Source organism: Podarcis tiliguerta (assembly GCF_965153285.1).
Source record: "Podarcis tiliguerta genome assembly, chromosome: 6".
NCBI lineage: Eukaryota > Metazoa > Chordata > Lepidosauria > Squamata > Lacertidae > Podarcis > Podarcis tiliguerta.
In genome coordinates, this window is record NC_139539.1 from 23,568,941 (window position 1) to 23,590,710 (window position 21,770).

The 21,770-nt window shown below is 45.0% G+C and overlaps 1 protein-coding gene across 1 annotated transcript in view; it reads right to left on the reverse strand.

Annotated features, from left to right (window-relative positions):
- PLCG1 (phospholipase C gamma 1) overlaps positions 1–21,770 on the reverse strand; it is an 89,964-nt gene that overhangs the window by 44,989 nt on the left and 23,205 nt on the right. The window contains exons 2-4 of the mRNA XM_083446739.1: positions 5,698–5,850; positions 4,230–4,323; positions 3,021–3,068 (exon numbers count right to left, since the gene is read on the reverse strand). Of these exons, the coding sequence (XP_083302865.1) occupies positions 3,021–3,068; positions 4,230–4,323; positions 5,698–5,850 (295 nt within the window). The remainder of the gene's footprint in view (positions 1–3,020; positions 3,069–4,229; positions 4,324–5,697; positions 5,851–21,770) is intronic.

Consider the following 21,770-nt stretch of genomic DNA (forward strand, 5'->3'; position numbering starts at 1 on the left):
ATTCTACGCATGCGTGCGGCACGGTTTAGTGCTTCTGCTCATGGGGCGAAACCTGGAAAAATACTTCCAGGTTTGCCGCATTCGCATCCCGAGGTTTACGTATCCAAAGGGATACGTAAGCAGACGTACAACTGTACTACAATTGGCAGGTTTAATATACAAACTGGCTCCTGTGCTTTTAGTGGTTGGGCAGAGTAACTTCTGTGAGGTGTCTCCCAGCACATCATTGCAGTAGTGGGAGAGGATGAACTCTCTAGCATTCCTCCTTCATGGCAGTGGCTTCCAAACTTATCTCAAGGAAGACCCTCCACATTGATTTACTTGCCATCTGCACTGCAAAGGATTCTGGAGGGCAATCTAGGGTGTAGACAGTGCTGGACTTAACTGTTCCCCTGTGCAGTCTAAGAGTGCACCTTAGAATACATCCAACCGTCCCCATTGCAGCTGCAGAACAAGATCAATACATTTCAGGAATGGAAGGTCTGAAAGCTCTAATGTAAGCGTGAGCAGAGATATTACCAGCAACATGTAACCCTTTCCCTGTTTGCAAAGGAGAAACGCCATGTCCTAACACAGTGAATTAATTGTGCATTATTCCCTTGGCCTAAAGAAACCCGACTCCCTTAAGAGATCTTTAAATATTAAACAATTCAGAAATGTTTTTAAATAAACCAACATAGGTGCTCAATCTCTGTCTCGCAGGAAGACTTTTTTAAAAAATGAAACAGGCAAAACAGATGATCCTGCAGACTACCAAATCCATCAGATGCTCAGTCACCATGGCAACAATGGCATTATTCCTGGTTGCACATGCCCTTGTAAGGTGGAACCTTACAAGTTTTCTTGCAGCATTTATTTTGCAGGCAGGTGGTTTTTGCTGCCGACACCATGCCTAGTTCAAAAGATCAGGTATCAAGGTGATGGGAAAGACCTTCACCTGAGACAATGGAGAGCCAGCGCAGTCCAAAGAGACAATAATGGGTTAGATGAACTAACCGTCTGACCTAGTGCAAAGTAGCTTCCCATGTTCCTATTGGCAGGGCCTGGGCTCCAACTCCCATTTTTGCACTCAGTGGTAATGGTTAAAACATTTCATCTCTCTAGGGGAAAAGTTCTTTTTAAAAAATCAATACTGAAAGGTTAATGTACTACTCTCTTAACATCATTAAAGGAAATCTGTGTTGAGTGGCGGAGTGGGGGGACCTAGAGGCAATAGAAGAGGACATTTAAGATGGAAGGGCAGATGGCAAGGCACATTGGCACTGACACCAAGAGCAGGCGGTTTTAAAAAGGGAGCATTTCGCTCTCTTCTAAACATGACAGCAAATGCACAGCACATTTTTTCTTCTCCATGGACTCAATAGAAGCCAACATGCCAAAGGTATCCTATGTATTCACAGATCCTAAAATAAGTGGTTAATAAGGAGCAGCTTGCAAAGTAGAAACATTCTATGGGCTATTAAAGGTGTTTGTGGGAGGGGGAATTACTGGTTGTTTTTGAATATTTACATTGTGAACCACCCTATGATCTTTGGATGAAAGGCAGTCTACAAATTTAAACAACAACAACAACAACAACAACAACAACAACAACAACAACAACAGAAGAAGAAGAAGAAGAAGAAGAAGAAGAAGAAGAAGAAGAAGAAGTTGTGAAGTTGTCTTGGGAATGTAAACTTATCATGCTGGCACTACCGCGACCAGTTTTCAGATCCATCAAACCGACTGTTCTTCTCACTCAATGACCTCAGGCTGCTTGGAAAGTGGTAGAAAACCCCCAGCTTTTAAGTTACTTCAATGATTTCTCATTTTGTGGCTGACACTCAGGATGGCTTTTGGTTGGCAAGGAAATCTCCATCAACATCCCATCTCCAGGCACAGACCTGCACATTCATTTTCTCACTTCCTGGCTTCAACTCTTTTTCTCCCACCTCCCTAGACCTGTATGATCCTGCTTCACTTATCTTCAGCTTCCCAGCTCTCTTTTGTTTCCTTTCTCTGCGCCAGCCTTCCCCAACCAGGTGTTGTTGGACTACAACTCCAACATACCCGACCATCATCAATACTGGCCGGGACAGATAAGAGTTGTAGACCAAAACATCTGGAGGGGAACAGGTTGGGGAAGGGTGCTCTCTGCTACTTCTGCCGATAGTACCTCCCCTTTACAGCTCTACACAGGCTTCTTGATCACAACCATGGATTCAGATGGTTGACATATCCAAGAAAAGGTTGCACAATTAATCGATATATCTTTTTAATTAATTAAAGGTTGTCATTGTTTAATCTGATTAATTTATTAAATGCTGCAACCCTAGTTGGTCTAAAATATACCGTATTTTTTGCTCTATAAGACTCACTTTTTCCCTCCTAAAAAGTAAGGGGAAATGTGTGCGCGTCTTATGGAGCGAATGCAGGCTGCGCAGCTATCCCAGAAGCCAGAACAGCAAGAGGGATTGCTGCTTTCACTGCACAGCGATCCCTCTTGTTGTTCTGGCTTCTGAGATTCAGAATATATTTTTTCTTGTTTTCCTCCTCCAAAAACTAGGTGCGTCTTATGGTCTGGTGTGTCTTATAGAGCAAAAAATATGGTAATTCCCAATACAGTCAAACCTCAGTTGTCGAACGTAATCCATTCCGAAAGCATGTTTGGCTTCCGAAATGTTCGACAACCGAGGCACGGCTTCTGATTGAGTGAATGAACTCAAGCAGAAGCCGCGTCGGATGTTCAGCTTCTGAAAAACACTAGAAAACCAGAGCATTTACTTCTGGGTTTTTGACATTCAGAAGCTGAAATGTTCCAAAACGGAGGAGTTCGGGATCCAAGGTTTGACTGTATTTGTTTAAAATTCAAATGTGTGTCTAGTCTTCTTAGTCTTCGGACTGAAGAATGTGCAAAAAGACTTCCCCACTTCCAATGCAATGGAACAGCCATAAAACAGAATTGCTGTTTACATAGTTTTCTGAATGCCCCCAATAAATGAGACCACACTGCAAACAAGAGAAACGTTTGCTCTATTTACCTGTCTTCTCTGTTGCGATCAACTGAGTAGAACTGCTTTCGGAGCCATCTGAAACAAAATAGGTTTTGAAATCTTAGTCATTCCAGTGCTGTGCTGACCTTTCGAAGCACAGGTTATCCACAGGTTACCCACAGTTCACCAAAGAATAAAGAGGTACAGTGGAAGTATACTCACTAAGCATGGTTGGATAAAGGGGGAAAAAAGAGCTATACATGATTGGTTTCTACAGTATTGTTACAAGGGTTGAATTGCAAATAACCTACATTGACCTCCAATGCTTCCCTACCCCATGTCTCTAAAAAGCAAAGTTAGAAAGGTTATGCAACAAAATGGTCTGATAAATCCCTACCACTTCTGACTAGACATGCATAGGATTGCACTGAATCCTGTAAAACTGGGATGGAGAACCTACATCTGACCTTGTGCTGACTTTTAAACCCCTAAATTGCCTCGGTCCTGTATACCCGAAAGAGTGTCTCCACCCCCATCGTTCAGCCCGAACACTGAGGTCCAGCTCCGAGGGCCTTCTGACAATTCCCTCACTGCGAGAAGCGAAATTACAGGGAACCAGACATAGGGCCTTCTCAGTAGTGGCACCCACCCTGGGGAACGCCCTCCCACCAGATGTCAACAACTATCTGACTTTTAGAAGACATCTGAAGGCAGCACTGATTAGGGAAGCTTTTAAGTCCTGTCCCCATTGGAATGGATGCTTCCACATCCATTTATGTCTAAAGAGACACCAGGTGTGGGTGGCAGGGAGAGGGGAAGAAAGAAGAGTGAAGGAACCCAGGCATCCTGCTGATGGGGGTGTCCAGCTTAGCTAAGTGCAACAACAGAGAGGTGGCTCAGCATCTGAGCTACATTATTGAGCAGCATTATTGTGCTTCCGGGAGTGAAAGATTTGGGAGTGCATTTGTTGATTGCCTGGTTGATTGAGAAGCTGTCATGGGGCACAGATCAAGGAAGACATGAAGACACATTCGTAATTCTCTCAGCTATATGGTGGCTTCAGAATCAATCAATCAAGACAATTTCAGGATCTTTCACTCCCGGAAGCTGTAAATTATGGAACTGTACATAAATTTATTATGAAAAGGCAGTGCAGATTTTCTTTTTGGCATGCATAGTCTCAAATATGTTGGCGACGAGAGGGATTAAGTGCGAGCCACCTGCCTGTGTCTTCCTGCTCCCAATTTTTTGATTTACCTTTCAATCTGCAGCGGGGTAGCAGCCTTTAGGGTATCCGCCACAAGCCAGTTCAACCCTTTGATCCACATGCTGACTTCTTCTTCGGATGTGGCTGTGAAAATAAAGAACATGCCGGTCTTGTAAAGATATGAGATACAGGCACTGACCCCTGTTTCCAAGTAGGAAGTCCCCGAGCAGCTGGCCTCCAGCAGGAGGAAGCTAATCCCACCGAGCTTGAGGTTTAATGGCTCTCTGCTTTCATTCATAAACCTCAAGAATATTCCCTGTGTTTCAAATGTTTGTGACTGAAAGCAGCTACCCTTTCTAAACAAATCCAGAATTTATTTTTAATACTCAATGGCAGACCTATAAATAGCTACTTCTCTGGTCGCCAGTGCCCTGGAAGAAGAAGAAGAAGAAGAAGAAGAAGAAGAAGAAGAAGAAGAAGAAGAGGAGGAGGAGGAGAAGGAGGAGGAGGAGGAGCTTGGATTTGATATCCCACTTTATCACTACCCGAAGGAGTCTCAAAGCGGCTAACATTCCCCTTTCCCTTTCTCCCCCACAACAAACACTCTGTGAGGTGAGTGGGGCTGAGAGACTTCAAAGAAGTGTGACTGGCCCAAGGTCACCCAGCAGCTGCATGTGGAGGAGCAGAGACTCGAACCCAGTTCCCCAGATTACGAGTCTATCGCTCCTAACCACTACACCACAAGGTCTGGGCAGTGAGGTGAAGGGATTTTCTAAATTGGGAGAAAGTTTGTCGTGGAGACATCCTTCATATCATACACTCTTAAATTATATCCCTATAGTACAGAGGGGAATACTGGCTGCAACTGATGGGATAACATGAGAAAAGCTAGAGATTCCCTATCCCCGATTTAAATATATTAAAAACCAGATGATTAAGACATTTGAATTTTCTCAAAGCCCTAGTACATCTTTTAAACATTTTAGAAGTAGCAGATAATGATGATGATGATGATGAAATAACATTAAACAAAAACAAAACATCTCACAAATCAATGGTCGATCTTGCAAGCTCACATAGGCTCCCCAAAATGAGTATTGTAACTTAAGTAAACCAAACTTTATCCATTTTGATACTTGCTATGCATTAAACAGCATGAGCCTCACTCTCCAATAAGTATGACAGTTAATGGACACAAAGCAACAACAGGGCTGGCCACAGAGTAGATTCACAAGATAAGATGTGAACAAGCATCCATTTACTCAGAAGCCTCGTCCTCCCTATAATAGCTATCTATAATGGCAGCTGCTACCAGCACCCGAGAACCTTCTTCCACCCTCTCGGTATCAGCACCACCCCTTGCTCCCTTCTCTTCTGCTAGAAGCCAGGCTCTCCTGAAGGAAGAGTGGGTTGTGGGAGTGGTGCTTAGAAGGCTGTGGGAGGAACAGGACAATCGTCGTGTATCATCTGAACCTATATTTACCCACTAAAAATAGGAAAGTGGAAAAGAGATCCCACCTTGCAGGCTGAGTGTTTTCAGTCTGAATTCCATGCCATAAAGGATGACAAAACAGTGAGACGGATCTGGCCGGAAAGAGGGATCCTCCTGATACCGGTCAAAGTCTCGAGAGTTTCTTCCCAGACGAATCTCTTGGATTTCACGAATATCAACTGTAAGAAAATAAAAAAGGGAAAGGGATAAATTATAATGAAGCAAGATTAAGGTGCCTGTGATGTAGGTTCCAGTATCATGTACTGTGTTAGCTAATATGCAATCTCTCAATATGGCTTGATTCTGGATTGCAATGCTAGCCTAGACCTCTGTCATTAAGAACATAAGAACAGCCCAGTTGTATCACACCAACAGTCTACCTCAGTGGTTGTCAGCCAGTGTGCCATGGCACCCTGGGGTGCCTTGAATGGTCAGGGGTGCCTCGGGATACACTGACCTCTGTCCCCCTTCCTTCCTTCCTTCCTTCCTTCCTTCCTTCCTTCCTTCCTCTGGTGCCCTCTCACGTCTCTGCCTCCCAAAGGCTTGCACAGCTGTTTATTGCAGCAGCCCTGGCTATAAGCTCCACAGGCGAACAGTGCCTCTGGGAGGCACCTCTCTTTGGGGTACGGAGGGACCAGGGACGGCAACCAGGGCTGTCTTGAGCATGTGTGGCACCGGGGTGCACAGATCCACCCAGCGCCCCACCCCCAGTTGCTCAGAATTGTCAACCTTTTTTTTAGTAGAGTGCAACAAACCCGTCCAAGACGCGCTCTGGGCGGGCCGCCAAGGTGCACACAGCAGAGCTGGGTGCCTGCCTGCCTCAGTGGCAACAGAGGAACATGAAGCGGCAGTGGCGGCAGAGCAAGGCTGGGACTGGGAGCCCTGGGGGGAGGGCAGCCAGTGAGCAAGCAGAGCCCACAACAGTCAAGCCTGAGGCGGTGGCGGCAACTGAGCAAAGCCAGGTGTCTCATGTAAGCAGCGTACGTGCACTGGGCGGGCCTCTTGACAGCCTACCAATCCTAGGCGTGCAGGAGGCCAGAGCCAGCCGGCTGCCTCAGCACCCACAGCAGAAAAGCCTGCGCGCTCCGATGGCTCTGCTCCACTCGGCAGTGGCTGTCGGCTGGCCTGGCTCTCTTCAATCCCTGGACTCCAAATCTCTGCCCTGGACTCTCGGCCTGGTGCCCCTGAGAGCCCAGCGCCCAGGTGCCCCGCACCCCTAGAGCCTATGGATAAGATGGCCCTGACGGCAACAACTGCTGCCCAGAGGACTCCCAAGGGACTCTAAAAGGTTGAAAACCTCTGGTCTACCTAGTCCAGCATCCTGTTCTCATAATGCCTACAGGAAGCCCACAAGCAGCACACTCCCCAGTTTTGATTCCCAGCAACTGGTACTCAGAGGCAAACTGCCTCTAACAGTAGAAGAAAAACAAAGCCATTATGGCTAATAGCCATTGATATCCTCCCTGAATTTGTCTAATCCCTTTTTTAAACTATCCAGGTTTTTGGCCATCACTACATTATGTGTGGCAGTGGTTGGTGGGGCAAGTGATGGCAGGGTGGCACACCCAGCTTCTCAACAATGAGTGCCACTGCCGCTTACTGATGGAGCGAGGCACTTAGCATGATGGGGGCACAATGGCAGAGTCCATCTTATGATGATCCAACCACTATGCCCACACCACAGTGAGTTCCTGGCATCACCTGTTTCTCCATCTGCAATAATAAAGTCACAGTCATGTAAGAGATAGAGAAAGGAGGCACCGTAGCCAAAACAGTAGCAAACCAAGACAACCTGTGGTGTGGATAGGGTGGCTAGTTGCAAAGGAGGATGGGGTGTAAGAGAGAGAATTTCAGCAGGTAAAGCATACCTGCCAAAATCCACTTATTAAAGCAACAATCATCCTGCCCCTTTTGCTCAAGGTGCAGGCACAGACTAACATCTGCTTGTATATCTTCAAAAGCCTTCTCCGGCTTAAAGGGGTAGCTTTTTTTATTATTTCATGGAATAAATTCACGGAATTTATTAAAGCAAAACATCTTGCCAGTTTCACACTGGTCACTTCAAGCCCTGCCTGCATTCTAAGCAATTCTAGATTGCTCTGTGGGTCCGCCTGGGACCACTAGAGGCCACTGTGATGCATCACAACCTGGTAGCAAACAATGTCTTTGCACAAAGGGAAAATGCAGTCAAGCAGACACTTCTTAGAGCAGGGGATGGCAAGGTTTAACCTCGCCTGGGCCGGTTCACTCCAGCGGAGATCCTTCCATGGGCTGGATTGTGCGTGTGCACCCACGATTTCCAACGTCTGTGTCAACGCAATTTCCGGCATCGTGGAAGCGTGTCCCCATGCTGTGCTGCACCAGTTTAGCGCAGCACGCAGGGACTTGCCAAGCAGGCAGCTCGGTTCAGGGGCGGCTCGTGGGCCGGTTAAATGACCCCCGTGGGCTGCTTGTGGTTGCCAACCCCTTTCTTAGAGGCTCCGAAGGAGCAAATGTGAATGGATGTTTTTCTTTGGACTGCAAAAGCGAGCTGCTTGCCAGTGGCAGGTGAAGCCATATGCAAAAGTGGCTGGGGCAATGGATATGGCTCTTACCTTTGTACAAGAGGCTACAGAAGCCACCCAGAAGTCAGCTGTTTCTACATTCCCACCCGCCATGCACATCTCTCCATTCTTCACAAAGGTAGGCAAGAGGCATGATCACTGTTCAAGGCACATTCCAGACAGGCAAATGCAATTGAGCAGTAAAGGGCGTGGCCAGGAGCAGTGGTTGCTGGGGGGAAGGGGCTGATAGACAGGGAGATGGGCACTAACTAGGTGGAGCCAGAGCCAAGGTATATGCAGTGACACCTAATTCGTGTTTTGTCCCCATTTGAGAGACAGGGGAAGAAGCTGGCAAATACTGCCCACCCACTGGTTGTAGGTAAAACCCCAAAGGCACACTCCTCCACTGTCTCCTGAGACAGACGGATGCCAACATTGTAAGGCAAGTAACTGAAGTTAATGCACCGTTCTCCATGTTTTGTTCCAGCCCTTGCTAAAGGGTTCCATTTGCTGCTGTTGAAACGTATACATTTATAACCGATGAGACCACAGGCTTGCCTAAATGCGGATCTAAGGTGGGGATCTTGTACAAACCAGGCAAAACAGTTGCACTCACCCACACATTTCTTTCTAATATTTTATTTTGCTTTGCTTTGTTATATGCTTTATGCAAAGACACACACACACGATCCAGTCAAACACCAGGATAAATTAAGCAGCTTTTATTGGTTGTTAAAAATCCAACAACTGTAAATTCCCTCCCCTCCTTCCTTCTTTCTCATAGGAACACTTTCTCCGCCATCTTTTCAGTCCTTGCTTCCAGGGATTTTCGCACACAGAGTGTCTCAGATAGAGCTGGATGACAGAAAACTGAAACCACAAGCTGCCCTGGGGACTTCCATATAACAGGCCTCCCACTCTCTCCTGTCCCTCACAGCTGCTCTGTCCCATGGTGATCATCAGGCAGGTTTCAAAACCCATCTACTGGCCGTAGAGCTGGTTGGACGCCCGCTTCAGAGAGAGAAAAACCTTCCTTATTCAAGCAGCTTTTCCCACACCCCTTTCTCCTTTCCCAACCATCCTTTTCCTCAGTGTCTTCTCCTCCCTAGCAACTGTCTCCTAGCATCTGTTGCTGCGACTCTCCACACACCCATTTTGTCATCCCTAGCCCTGAATCCCCAAACTCAAGGACCTTGAGGAGCAGGCAGGGCCCCCTGAGCCCAAGGATTCCCTTGAGGGGCTTTGCAGGTTGGTGCTTGATGACAAAGTCCTGGAATTCTTGGAGGAACAGCTGGAGTGGTCCTTGAGAGCTTTGGTCCAGGCCAAAGAGCAACAGCAAGGTATGCGTTTAAAGGACCCGAGTCATCAGTCTTCTCATGAGTAGGGCTGGGCAATATCTGGTTTTCAATATCACAATATATCGCCAGCTAAACATTGCGATATCTCACTATATCACGATGTCTGAAATAAGGCTGGAGCTTATAATAATCTGGGGAAAATATTGGGGGGGAGGGAATAAAAAATCTAAATTTGATGTGTATAATTAAATGACAATTTACTCAGTGATAGCATGCTTAACTATACCATTAAATATTTCTGGAGAATATATTACTGTTCTGTTAAGGGTTATATATACCCATAGCAACACCTTGAACTTGGCCCTATAACAAATTGGGAACTGGTGTAGATCAGTGTTAAAAAGTCAGGTAGACTGTCTAGGTGCCACTTGCCACCTGAAAACTAAGTTACAGATGGCCATTCAACCTCTGCTTAAAAACCTCCAAGGAATGAGTGTACCACCTACCAAGGGAGTCCTTTCCACTGTTGAACAGCTCTTACTGTCAGAAAGTTCTTCCTGTTGTTTACTCAGAATCTCCTTTCTCATCACTTGAAGCCATTCATTTAGGTCCTTCCCCCTCCAGAGCAGAAGAAAGCATGCCACCTCCATCTTCCATGTGACACCCATCAGATATTTGAAGGTGGCTACCCTATCTCCTCTCAATCGCCTCTTTTCCAGGCTAAATACACCCAGCTCCTTCAACCATTCCTCATAAGGCTGGGTTTCCAGACCCTTGATTATCTTGGTCGCCCTCCAGCTTGTTAATATCCTTCTTAAATTGTAGACATATCATGCTTAGCCTGATATCAACCTGATATTGTGCTGGGTCTCTACTCTGCCTAGCAAGAGGCAAGGTGTGTGCCTTAAACCTGCATAACAGAAGCAAGAGAAAAGCCATGTGGATCTTATCTTTTGCTGATCTGAATCTCCCTGCTTTGGCAGGGAAGCTTATTTTTATGCAGACTCTGTCTCTAGCAAGAGGTACGGGGCTTGCACCTTGGGATTGTGCAGGCAGAAAGCAGCTTTTACTGCAAAGTAAAGCCCTTTACTCTGCAACCTACTGGGCAGGCAGGGGCTTATGCCTTGCAGATGGGCAGGCAGAAAACGGCTACTTACTCTGAAGTAAAGGCTTTACTTTGTAGTAAAGTGCTGCTTCCTGCCTGCCGGGTTTGCAAGGCTGAAAAAATATGAAACCTTTATCGTGGTTCATACCGATAAGAGACAAAGTATTGATATATCGCCCACCCCTACTCATGAGTAAGGAGTCTATTCATGAGTCAGCCCTGATGCTCCTTCACTGCCAGCAGCTGTGGTTAGGCTGCACTCTAGGAGGCCAGAGTATTTAAGACCTTCCCCTTGAGCTTCTCAGCTGTTGTGATAGGCCATTAAACACCTTTCTGTTGCTGGCAGCAACACAGGTCTCTGGCTCCTCCTTCTTTGGCACCTAGGTCCTGATTCTAGTCTCCCTGCCTTGCTGTGTTCTCTGGCCTTGGCTGACTTCCTTTCTTCTGCATCATGTTTGGGATCTAGACTGATTCTCTGTGCTAGTCCTTGTTTTGTTTGAACTATACTGCATCTGCAACCCTGCCTTCATTGGCGTATACTTTGGTGGAGGCCTATATATTCTATAACTCGAGCTTGATTTCTTCCCAACAATTAATTTTCCTAGTCACTGTGATCTAGTACCAATGATCCTATTTACTCTATGGTTGGGCACACAGATCCCATTTTTCCATGTGTGCTATTGGAAATGTTTGTCCCTACATACACACTCTTAATTAGTTTCCCATCCTCACGAATGGGCAGCATCCATAGTGTGTGTTCTTGTTCCTCCCCCATAATTTGCATTCCTCATCCTCCCCGATTTCCAGAAATCTGAGGTCCATCATGGGCCTGCATGCAGGTATTTCTTTACCTGTGTGTGTGGCTATCTTATATAAAGGTAAAGGTACCCCTGCCCGTACAGGCCAGTCTTGACAGACTCTAGGGTTGTGCGCCCATCTCACTCAAGAGGCCGGGGGCCAGCGCTGTCTGGAGACACTTCTGGGTCATGTGGCCAGCGTGACATCGCTGCTCTGGCGAGCCAGAGCCGCACACAGAAACGCCGTTTACCTTCCCGCTAGTAAGCGGTCCCTATTTATCTACTTGCACCCGGGAGTGCTTTCGAACTGCTAGGTTGGCAGGAGCTGGGACCGAACAACGGGAGCGCACCCCACTGCGGGGATTCGAACCGTCGACCTTTCGATCGGCAAGCCCTAGGCGCTGAGGCTTTTACCCACAGTGCCACCCGCGTCCCTCCGGCTATCTTATATACATCTGCACAAAACAGTGGGTTTTAAAAGGTGTGTGTCATGCCTGGGACCACGGGTAGACCACCCATCTTGAGTTTCAGAAACTTGAGGTTTCAAGTTTTGGACATGTGTGCAGGTTTTTGTTTAGTTGGGCATGCAGCCAGTTTTTATTTTTTGAGATAAAAGTTTTCAGATATAGCAGACTTGCACAAAATAGTGTGTTATTTCTCACCGCCCCTTTTAAAGTCCTATGTGTTGCATCCTAGTCCTGTTTCTGTTTCATGAAGTCTCACCAGCAGCCTGAGGAACACCTCACCAATGGAGGCAGGGGGTGTCATGATAGATGACATCCTGCAAAATGTCACCACATATCTGTAAAACATCAACAACAACCCCCATACACAATGCGCTTTTGGATGTCTACCATTGGGTAACATGCAATTTCATATTGGATCTCCCCCCCCCCCAACTGCATTGTATGCAAAAAAATCCAAATTAAATTGGGGGGGAGGAAGAGAGCAGGCTGCCACTTGGGTGAGGACATCATGTGAACAAACAAAAAATATGCACATATAGGATGTACAGAGGTAGCTCTGGTTACGAACTTAATCCGTTCCGGAGGTCCGTTCTTAAGCTGAAACCGTTCTTAACCTTAGGTATCACTTTAGCTAATGGGGCCTTCCACCGCTGCAATGCCACCGGCGCATGATTTCTGTTCTCATCCTGAGGTAAAGTTCTTAACTTCTGGGTACTACTTCTGGGTTAGCGGAGTCTGTAACCAGAAGTGTTTGTAACCTGAGGTGTTTGTAACCCGAGGTAGCACTGTATACTGAATCCACTTTAAACTGCTGTGTGTGCACAGCCTATGTCACATACTCATGTTTTACCTAACTAGCTTGCCACATGTGTGGTAAAATGTAATGTGCACCCACCCCATGACTGCGCTATGTTTCCTCAGACCAGGCAGGGGGGAAAGCATAGGGAAGGTTTAATGGTAATGCAGAAGAAGAGGCCGAGGCAGGAAGGAGACAGGAACAGGAAGCTTATGAAACAGTGTCCTGCTTTGCTGTGGAACAAGCTAACCATCTTTCCCTTCTCACAGAGCAATTCCATTTCCCCTCAGTCTTTCCAAACTTTCAGAGATCCCCAGCCTCTCCACCACCTGGAATGAGGCCATAAGCTGGTCCTGGTTCTGCTTCATAAAGTCTCACGAAAGAGAAATTCACCTGTTTCTTATAGGCTCAAAGGGATACATTCCCCTAGACGCATGCACATACAGTGGTGTAACTATGTAGGAAACATTTACTGTTCTGCATTTATCCAGCTGTGTTTCCAAGGCTATGTATTCTAAAATCTAGTATTAGGTATAATAAGCATGCACTTTTGCCCACAAACGACTTGAGGGGATGAAAAAGAAAAATAATTGGGGTGTGGGGGGAAGGAATAATGGAAGGGAACAGCAGAATTCAAAGACTGATGAGGACAACAGCATCTGGTGACAACAAAGATTACTGAGGCTCACATGGGTGTAAAAAAAAAGATTGAGCAGAGGAGAGACCATTTATGCTGCTGTCTCACTACTAACAGAGGTTCACGGGATCTTGTTTAACAAAACAAACACACAGAGAGTCAGGTCAATATCCTTCCTGGAAAATGACTGTGAAAACCCTCAGTGGAATCAATTAATGACATACGTGACTCACAGTTTTCCAGGCACAAGACATTTCCAAGCAGCACAGAGTAAAAACCCTTTTGCAGACACCCAGGTGTAATGGAACCCCTACTGTAAAAATACAAAGCTGTGTTTTTTTCATCCACAACCTATCATATAAGCATATTTCAACTGGTAAGGCATTGTTTGCTCATGTTTGTTTTACTTTTAAATGTGCCTTTAGAAGTAGAAACAGCTTTGGCAAAGATGCCTCTGCCCAAGACAGCAGGCAGGTATGTTTACCCATGAGCTAATTCTACAGTCAAGCCTAAAGAAGAGATGGAGAAGGGAAGAAGTGAGATGAGGCTACCGTCTTTCTGAAGCTAGGCAGGTCCAGATCTGGATGGTAGACTTCCTGGGAGCCATATTTATATTGTGGCTTCAGGACAAGTCATAAGAAGTGATTCATAAAGGATAATAATAATAATAATAATAATAATCACTTCCTTGGATTCTATAATGGAAGGAAGGCAGGGTATAAATATAAGAAAAAAAAATATGTCAATTTTGATATATTAACTTATCCAGCGTGTTGACATATCTTTAAAGAACTTCCCATTGTGATGAATTTAACACAAGACTTAAGTTTATTCTGCGCCTTCCTTTTCAATAACACAATGAGTCCAACCTGTTAGGCCCAGCACCAAAAGGAACATTTTGCTTCTCAATGCACACAAAATTATAGCAAACAAGATTTAGAACTACAAATATCAGAATGTGGAAGGAAGTGGAACTTGTAAAAAATATGAATAAAACAATGTATTGTGCTTTGATGGGTACATATTAATATACATTTGAGCTGGATTAAATCTGAAATTTGCTGTTGGGCTGGCACTCCTATGCTAGCCACATGAGGGTTACTGCCAGCTCTGAGCCCATATGTCCTTATGGCTTTCAGCAGGTGCGTGGAGCAAGATGGGTAGGGTGTCCAATTAACCTTACCATGACTTTTTTTTTCATTCAAATACTGAGAAAAGCAAAATGAAGCCCCCTCCCCATAAATCCACACATCCTCTGATCCCTGGAGTGAGTCGAAAACTGCCATCACAAATTGCAGGAGTCAGTCTGCCTGCCCCTCTTGTCCTCAGCTACAGCTTTAGATGAAAAATGCAATAGGGATTTAGGAAGCTGCTGGGAAAACGGGCGCACTGAACAATTTCCTCAAGTCCTTTGGGTAAAACCAATGTGTTTTACTTCCGAAAACTCTGAAAGGGAGCTGGGCAGGCTGCAGTAAGGTTACAGAGGCCAATGATATCCAGACACTCAGCTGAACTCAAGCTCTCATGGCCCAATTCAAGCAAACCAAAGCTGCCCAGTTCCCTCTGAGAGCTTTGGTGGAATGCCAGGCACACCATAAGGGATTGATGAAGTGGCTGCACTGATCTCTAAGGAACTGGAGATGGCTGGGTGATAGAAGTAGTGCCAGAAAACTTCTAGCATATGACTCCCCTTTCTGATCCAACATTTAAACAAAGCTGAAATCCTGCCAACTGGCTGTTCAAAAGCAGGTGATGGGGTCTGAATCCAACCCCCCTCCCCTTTGTTCCACACCACCCACTCCTCATTCCCCTGCAATATATAATACTTTTTCAACAGGCTATATGCACACAGTCTCATGGAACACATAAAACTCAACACTAAGCGTCAATATATAAAACAAGCCATTCTAGGAACCATCACTACTCCACGATTACTAATGCATTTTTGAAATTCCCATTTAATTAGAATCAGAGTCTGAGGACTGCAACTTCCAATTCCAAAAGTCTGCAAGATGGGGAATTGCCTGAGAGGCATGGACAACTATATTATTTTAAGCATTACATCTTTACATTAAATTTTAAGGCTTATACAGGGACAAAGGATGCAATTGTACGTCCTTTTCTGTTTTGGAACATCGGGACATTGAAAAAGGACATATACACAAACACACACACAGAGCCATCAGAGTTGCTATTTTCTTCTGTCTTCCACATCTGTGTAGACAATTATACAGCGGTACCTCGGGTTACATACGCTTCAGGTTACAGACTCCGCTAACCCAGAAAAAGTGCTTCAGGTTAAGAACTTTGCTTCAGGTTAAGAACAGAAATCGGGCTCCGGTGCCACGGCAGCAGCAGGAGGCCCCATTAGCTAAAGTGGTGCTTCAGGTTAAGAACAGTTTCAGGTTAAGAACGGACCTCCGGAACGAATTAAGTACTTAACCTGAGGTACCACTGTAATGTGTTTCGGTGATAAACTAGCTCAGATAGAAAAGTTAGAAAGACAGAGAAAAATGAGACTGAGGGCAGGCAGACTGTCTCAAAGAAAAAGGTGGCATAAGAAAAAAACCAAAATGAATGGAGTAGCAGACAACTAAGTTTTACTTAGAGCAGACCCATTTAAATTAATGCACGTGACTAAGTGAGGCCCTCAGCAAAAATAGGTCCCCTACCCCAACAAACAGCACAACATTATTGACACAGGGTATCCCCTTCTCTTGTCACCTGTCCCACCCAGTTCTTAGATTAGCCTTTGGGTATTTGAATGGCAGAAGATCGGGCACAAATGTTCAGCAGAACTAGAAGCCACTTCCCTTGCACCTTGCCTCAGTAAGTGCAGAGTGCTCCCCTTCGCTGCCACCCTTGTGGTTCAAGCTTCCTTCCCACCCCCTTCATTTACCAGCAGGAAAGGCACATCTGCGTGTCAAACAAAGAAGCGAAGAATGGCTCTGCGGAAGCCAGTACAGAATCAGATCAGCTACTCCCCCTCTGGTACACCAGGTAGTTTTTACCGCTCAACTCCACGTGCCTGGAAAGTTTGCTCATACCCAAAGAAAAAAAAAAGCCCTCAGGACCATTAATTTCCTCAGCCAAGAACATGGGTAGGCAAACTAAGGCCTGGGGTTCAGATCCAGCCCAATCACCTTCTAAATCCGGCCTGCGGACGGTCCAGGAATCAGCATGATTTCACCTGAGTAGAATGTGTCCTTTTATTTAAAATGCATCTCTGGTTTATTTGTGGGGCCTGCCTGGTGTGTTTATATGAGCAGAATGTGTGCGTTTATTTAAAATGCATCTCTGGGTTATTTGTGGGGCATAGGAATTCGTTCATTTCCCCCCCAAAAAATATAGTCCGGCCCCCCACAAGGTCTGAGGGACAGTGGACCAGCCCCTTGCTGAAAAAGTTTGCTGACCCCTGGCCAAGAACAACCAGGTCCCTCAGGTTGCCAGCTTGCAACCCAGAGAATAATCTGTCACTTTCAAAATATACAGAGGTCATGCGAGAGACCACTTTAGGGGAAGGGTCCAAGCTCAGTGGTAGAGCCTCTACTTTGCACCAGGTAGGGTTTGGGAGAGAATTCCATCTGAAACCGTGGAAAAGTGCTACAGTTAGTGGCTAAAATACTAGGCTACATAATGGGCCAGTGGTCTGACTCAATATAAGACAGGTGCCTAGGTTCCTAAGGTATCAGCCAACCCCAGCTTCTCCCAACCATATCATCTTGTTCTTTCTTCCCCCATCACTCCTCATTGCACAGGTGGAATGGAAGGCTGCTCCCTGGGATAGCTCAATTGGTAGAGCATGAGGCATTTAATCTCAGGGTCATGGGTTGAAGGCCCATGTCGGGCAACAGTTTCCCTCATGGTCCCTTCCAACTCAACAATTCTATGATTCGACTATGATTCTGTTAGAAAGGTAAGAAAGGCAGTGGAAAGAACCAGGTGAGGAATCACAGCTACTTTATTCCTCACCCAAAAACAAACATCTCCAGGTTGTAAATGGTCATGAGGGCCACCTGTCATGGATGCTTTAGCCAAGATTCCTGGATGACACTTGGGGTCCCTTCCATTATTCTATTATTCTAAACAGCCAACTTTCCCGCATTAAAAGCAAAACCTCGAATAACATCCAAAATGAGATGCAACTGCCTTTCTCAGCAGAACACCCACATTTACGCCTTCTAAGTGAAGGTTCAAACAGCCCCAACATGGAATAAACACCTCAGCTTCATGATGTATCCATAGAATGACAACACGATAAGTGCTAGAGAACAGCAACACATAAAATTATCAGTTTTACTAGCCTGGGGTATCGGGAGATGTATACCTAGTGCATATTACAGTGGCACAGGTAACACACCCATAAGGGTTGTAATCCAGCTAAAGAACCCTTGTAGCCAGGACATACAAATTATTGTTTGTAGGATTTATGGAGATTGTTTTAATCTGCTTGCTTGAACGATCTTGGTTCTTGCCCTGTGTTTTGTTTTTGCTTTTACAAAGCTGTCAGGAAATTCTTTGTTCAGTTCTTGGGCTGTGCAGAGGGTAACCTGTAGGAGGATGAATTGTGCCGGGCAGCGGTGGGGAAGAGAGGCGTCACAGGAGGGAAAACGGAAATCTGTGCTCAGTTGGGAGGAATATTTTCTCTAATAGAAGGCAAAGCAGCCCACGCATTCACCACGCACAAACCCCCAAAGCAGGAAAACTGTACTTTTAAAGGATGGGAAAGAAAATAAAGCTCATATTGTCAGTAACTACCTGGACTTTACCAGAACAGAGCAGTTACTGTTGACCCCTTTCTGGGGTGCCTTAGGAAACGTGACAAAAATCAATCTGAGTGAGAAACTGGGGACATCTGGGATGAAGTGAAAGATTTACCAAAACTGCACCAGTTCACCTTTTTTTCCCCACCATCACTACCACCACCTCCTTGGTCCTGGTGTTGCTCCCGAGAGTCCTGGTGGCAGGCAGCTGGCAAGGTTTTCTTCCCAGCAGGAAAGTATTACGCTTGCCCTTCATAACAATGCTATGCTATGAAGCCAAGTAAGAGTAAGGGCAATGCTTCTTGAAATGGGAAAATAAAAAGCCACCAGGACTCCTGGGAGGGCCACTACGGCTGGCAAAAGCTTGGCACCATTTCAACTCACCTCTCCACCACTCTAGAAAGCACAGGAGGTAGAAATTCAGGATTTGCTGAGGAAGTGGGGGAGAAATGAGAACATTAGCCCTGTACATGAAGAGGGCATGTGTGTACGAAATAATGAAGTTATTTCTGAATAAACAAAAAAAAAATGGTTTTTTTAAGAACTCTGCCCTAATTTCACCTAAATTCTCCCTCCCAATTGTTGCATGAGCTTCTGTGCTGGATTCTACTTACTACTCCTTGCGCTGAAACCCTTTCCTTCTGTCCAGGTCTAGCACACTGTATCCACAAATTTAAGATTGTGACAAAACAAACGCAAGCCTTCCCGACTCTTCCCAACCTGCGTAGCGTCATGCAAGTCACAAATAAACACCGAACACCTCGGCCAACACCAGCCACCCTCCTGAAGGTAAACAGGAAGCCCTTCCAGAGTGGAACTCCTCTTCAGTCTCCAGGCTTTACAGCACACCCACTTGTCTCAAGTACAGCGCTGCTCTTGTTCCAGCAAACAATGATTACTTTAGCCAGGGCCAGAGGTTACCAATCCCACGCACTGGGGTTTGGTTACATAAACATTCATTCTCCCTTGTCAATGCAATCATAGTTGGGTGGAATGAGACTTGAGCAGCTGGAGCAAGATGGCTGGCACGAAGGAGAACGCAGTAGCCCGGGGGTGGTAATTTGTTCCTGTGGTCCAGAGACGAAGCGGGATGTACATCGGCCTCGACGGGCAACAGATGGACCCACTGCAGAGGTCTAGATATGTAGAACCAAGAGATGGGTGCACAGTGAAGGCCACGGAGCACTTTGCAATATTATACATCCGTATTATTCTCTCAAGTAGGGATGGGTGAATATTCATTTTCGGTTTGTCTCCCGTTTTCCATCTTAAATTATCCATATTTCTACATCAGCTCTCTCAACTGTAGGCAGTGACTTTTAGGTGCGTCTGATATGTGTGTGACCATGCATCACGCTGAACCCAGAAGCAAAAATGTAACAAAAAGGGGCAGGGCAGGGCAGAACGGGGTATTTGCAGGCTTTTTAAATGGCGTTTCAAATACCGTATATATGATTTCACTTAAATGCACAGTGCCTTGGAACGTAACCCCCACACAAATTGGGAGTTGCCTGTAAAATATAAAATAAACGAACCTCATAAAAATTGGCAACACTGTGTGTGAATTTCTTACTGTGTATATTTTTATGGTCTGCCTAATATCCACATTTATCCTAATAGAATGCATTTTTGTATGTTATTTTCACTAATATATGCATGCTTTACCATGGCATATCATTATTATTTTTTAGCACATGACTTGGCAGGAGAACTGCACTGCGAAATGCAGATCACTGGGAATTTTGAAGGATAGATGTGTTTCAGCTCGCATATTGTTTCAAAAAAGAGAATTTAGTAAGCTCGCCTTTAAATGTAGAGTGCGTCAAATTTCTCCCTACCCCTACTCTCAATTTACACTTTGGAGTCCACATTCATGGCTTCAGAGGCATCATGGTGTAATGGGAATTTCAGTAGGTAATTACCAAGCCAAAGTCTTAACTTTTCACTTCTCTCATCCATTCCTCCCCCCAATTTCTGCCTTAAACATTCCTTTTGTTGTTGCCAATTAGTGTGGCAATGAGATTTATACAAATCCCGCTTTTAAGGGAATAAGCAGTCACCCAGTTGCTCATTGCAGCAGAGGCTGTTGTGCCTAGGCAACATCCAGCTCTGGGGATAATCTCCTCAGCACTACCCCCAAAAATATCATAGCTACATTCAGTAATGTGGCACTGAACAGGCCTTGTCTCTACAAATTATTAGAGTTGGCTTCTTTTAGGATGTTTTCTTCAATTACTCCTAACTTAACTATGGCTGGTGCTTCGGTTTTGTTTCAGTCAAGATGATAATCTTGACAAAGTTTCCCAATATTAAAAAATATTACCTTATAATCAATGGGGAAGTATTTCCCTGGCCATTTGGTAAAGTCCTGAAAACTTGCATATTTTCAACAGAAATATTTCAAAGGGAAACTCCAGCAATTAAGATGAAGAGCTGGATTTCATTTGAAAGTTTGAGACAATCAGCCTTGGACCCAATAGAAACTGGGAGAGTTTCTATTGAGAGTAGTCACACTGACTCCTTTTATCTTTTACTCCTTTTATAATATCTCATCTTCATTTGTGCTCTGTGGCCTGCATTTTCTATCTCACTCTGTAAAAAAAATTAAAATCCCCTAGTATTTTGCCTACTGAGGTTTACCATCTCATGCAACTGAGGAACTGAGCTCAGACCCACAAAAGCTGATGCGCCAATTAATTTGCTAGTCTTAAAATGGCAAGAATTTTTTTGCTGTTTTTGCTTAGCAATTTTTGGTAGCATCTAAGCCCAGTCATGACAAGAATCTGCCCTTCAGTTGTGATGCTTATGAACAGTTCTCTTTTTCTTCCTTGTTTCAAATACTTTTTACACAACAAACCTTGGGTGAGAGTTGATAGAATACTATTTGAAGTTTCAGGAGGAATAGAATTGTCCTGGCTTTAACTGAATTTAATAATAATAATAATAATAATAATAATAATAATAATACCAGTAACACTTCCCATTCCTGTAGGGATGCATCGAAGCCCTTTATCATCTGCTAGTGACTAATCTGGCCTCAGTCATGAGAATTACCACAGAACCACAAACCCCACCCAGCTGTCGGCCAAATACTCTCCAGGCCAGTGGAGTGAGCCACAAGCTGATAAAGGATGCTATGTAAATGGTTTTGTGATTCCAGTCAGCAGAAAGCAGCCAATTTCTTCCTCAGCATGAATTAAAAGATTGCCTGGATTAGACCATCTGGGTACCAAAACTCTTCAGTTGCGATTCTTCATCTTCTGCAATGATGTACTTTTATTTACACACAAACACACACACACTCAAACCCAAAAGTGGAGCAATAACCAGGACAGGTTGTAGCATGACAAGCAAGAATAATCACACTATTTGAGGTACATTAGGGCACAGATCCTATATAAAATTAGACTGCAGAAGCCTAGGCAAAAAAAAATAATGTTTAAGTCCATCCAGTAGTATTTGCCTGCAGTACTTTTGTATGGTTGCTTCCCACCCACTCCAAAAAGAACCGTTTGCTATCTATACTAGCTCTGCCACTTCCTGAAAGTGGCCCTTTCCCCACCTCACTCCAACAATGAGGATGTATCATGACGTGAATCTTGGGTATCAACAGCCATCTTGGAAATTCAAACACGCAATGCAATATAATGTCAACGTTTCCAAAAACCCAGTGCCATTTGGGCTCTCCAGTTC